The sequence below is a fragment of the Cebus imitator genome, unplaced genomic scaffold (genome assembly GCF_001604975.1).
Source record: "Cebus imitator isolate Cc_AM_T3 unplaced genomic scaffold, Cebus_imitator-1.0 Scaffold694, whole genome shotgun sequence".
NCBI lineage: Eukaryota > Metazoa > Chordata > Mammalia > Primates > Cebidae > Cebus > Cebus imitator.
The window spans coordinates 652,283-653,752 of NW_016108009.1; the positions used below are offsets into that span (position 1 = coordinate 652,283).

At 31.9% G+C, this 1,470-nt stretch overlaps 1 protein-coding gene across 1 annotated transcript in view; it reads left to right on the forward strand.

Annotated features, from left to right (window-relative positions):
- The window catches only part of CFH (complement factor H), a 38,623-nt gene extending 37,946 nt beyond the window's left edge, over positions 1 to 677 (forward strand). Inside the window, exon 8 of the mRNA XM_017518653.2 lies at positions 460 to 677. Coding sequence (XP_017374142.2) covers positions 460 to 662 — 203 coding nt within the window. The 3' untranslated portion in view covers positions 663 to 677. The remainder of the gene's footprint in view (positions 1 to 459) is intronic.
- The last annotated feature ends 793 nt before the right edge of the window (positions 678 to 1,470 follow it).

The window sequence follows — 1,470 nt, forward strand, 5'->3', positions numbered from 1 at the left end:
TCCCTCAAAATACTACCTCCTTACATTGAGTGGTTCTGAGAAGAAAATTCAGGGCTTTGTTTACTGATAAGAATAGAAGAGAAATAAAAATACATAAGCGAAGTGGTAATATTGTCATATTTCTCAACTAAAAAGCTCATTTAATTAGCCAATGATAGGGTATGTGTGCTCAAGGGGAAAACTTTAAACAGGTCTGTATATTTTTCTTTCTGGAGAGACCTCGTACAAATTTACGCATCATGTGACCCACAAGACATAATTGCATCTTCATTAATAAAGACCTCCTCGTCATATTTCTCAGTCATCTGAGTTCTATCATTTGTTTTGACCTAGAAACCCTAATGGAATGTGTAATTATGCTAAGAAGATAATACAATTCAGTGATAAAAAATTTATCTCTAATATGATTGTTTATTACAGTAAAACTTATTTATACTTTTTTGTTTTTTTTATTGCAAGTGAAACCTTGTGATTATCCGCGTATTAAACATGGAGGTCTACATTATGAGATTCTCTATAGCCGATCCTTTCCTGCAGCCGTAGGACAATATTTCTCATATTACTGTGATCGAAATTTTGTGACTCCTTCAGGAAGTTCCAATGGTTACATTCAATGCAGACAAGATGGGTGGTTTCCAGAAATCCCATGCCTCAGTAAGTAAACCTCTTTACAGCAATATGTGCATAAAACTTCCAAAGAGTGGAGAGAGGAGAGCACATAAGTGATTACAACTTGTCTTATGTAACAGAAATAGGACGAAGAGAAGAGTTGCTCAAGAAAATGACCAAAATAGAGCTTTTCTATTATGAGGAGTTCCTCTTGAAAATCACATGAGAAATAGAGACTTTATGAGAATATCTATAATTTATACATATTTTAATTACAATTAAAGATAAATAATATTTAATATTGATATTTCTTTTTGTACAAACCTTTGTAATGTTAGTTTGTCTTAAGTTATACATTATTTTTTGACGTTTATGCAATTTTACTTAAATATAAAAATAATTTTAATATAATATTTTGAGCAAATTTATGTTTCTCATTGATTTATTTATTTATCATTGTTTTGTTTTTTAGGACAATGTTATTTTCCTTATTTGAAAAATGGAGATGATACACATTCTGGAAGAAATTTTTTACAGGGTACCTCTGTAGAAGTTCTCTGCCATTCTGGCTACGGCCTTCCAAATGAGCAGACCACAGTTACATGTGGAGAGAATGGCTGGTCTCTTACTCCCAGCTGCATCCCTGTCAGTAAGTACACTGCTCTGAGATCCCAGCATGTTCATGTCTTTCTAAGTAATGTAGTTGGCATTCTAAGACTCTTCTGCATTAACTGTGGAAAAATGCTTACGCCAACTTGTTTTGCCAAAAGATCTATTTAGTTTTATTTTTTCAATTGTGTATAAATGAATACACAAATTTCTTGATAAATACATAGCAAAATAAATGCTTTTATTAATAGG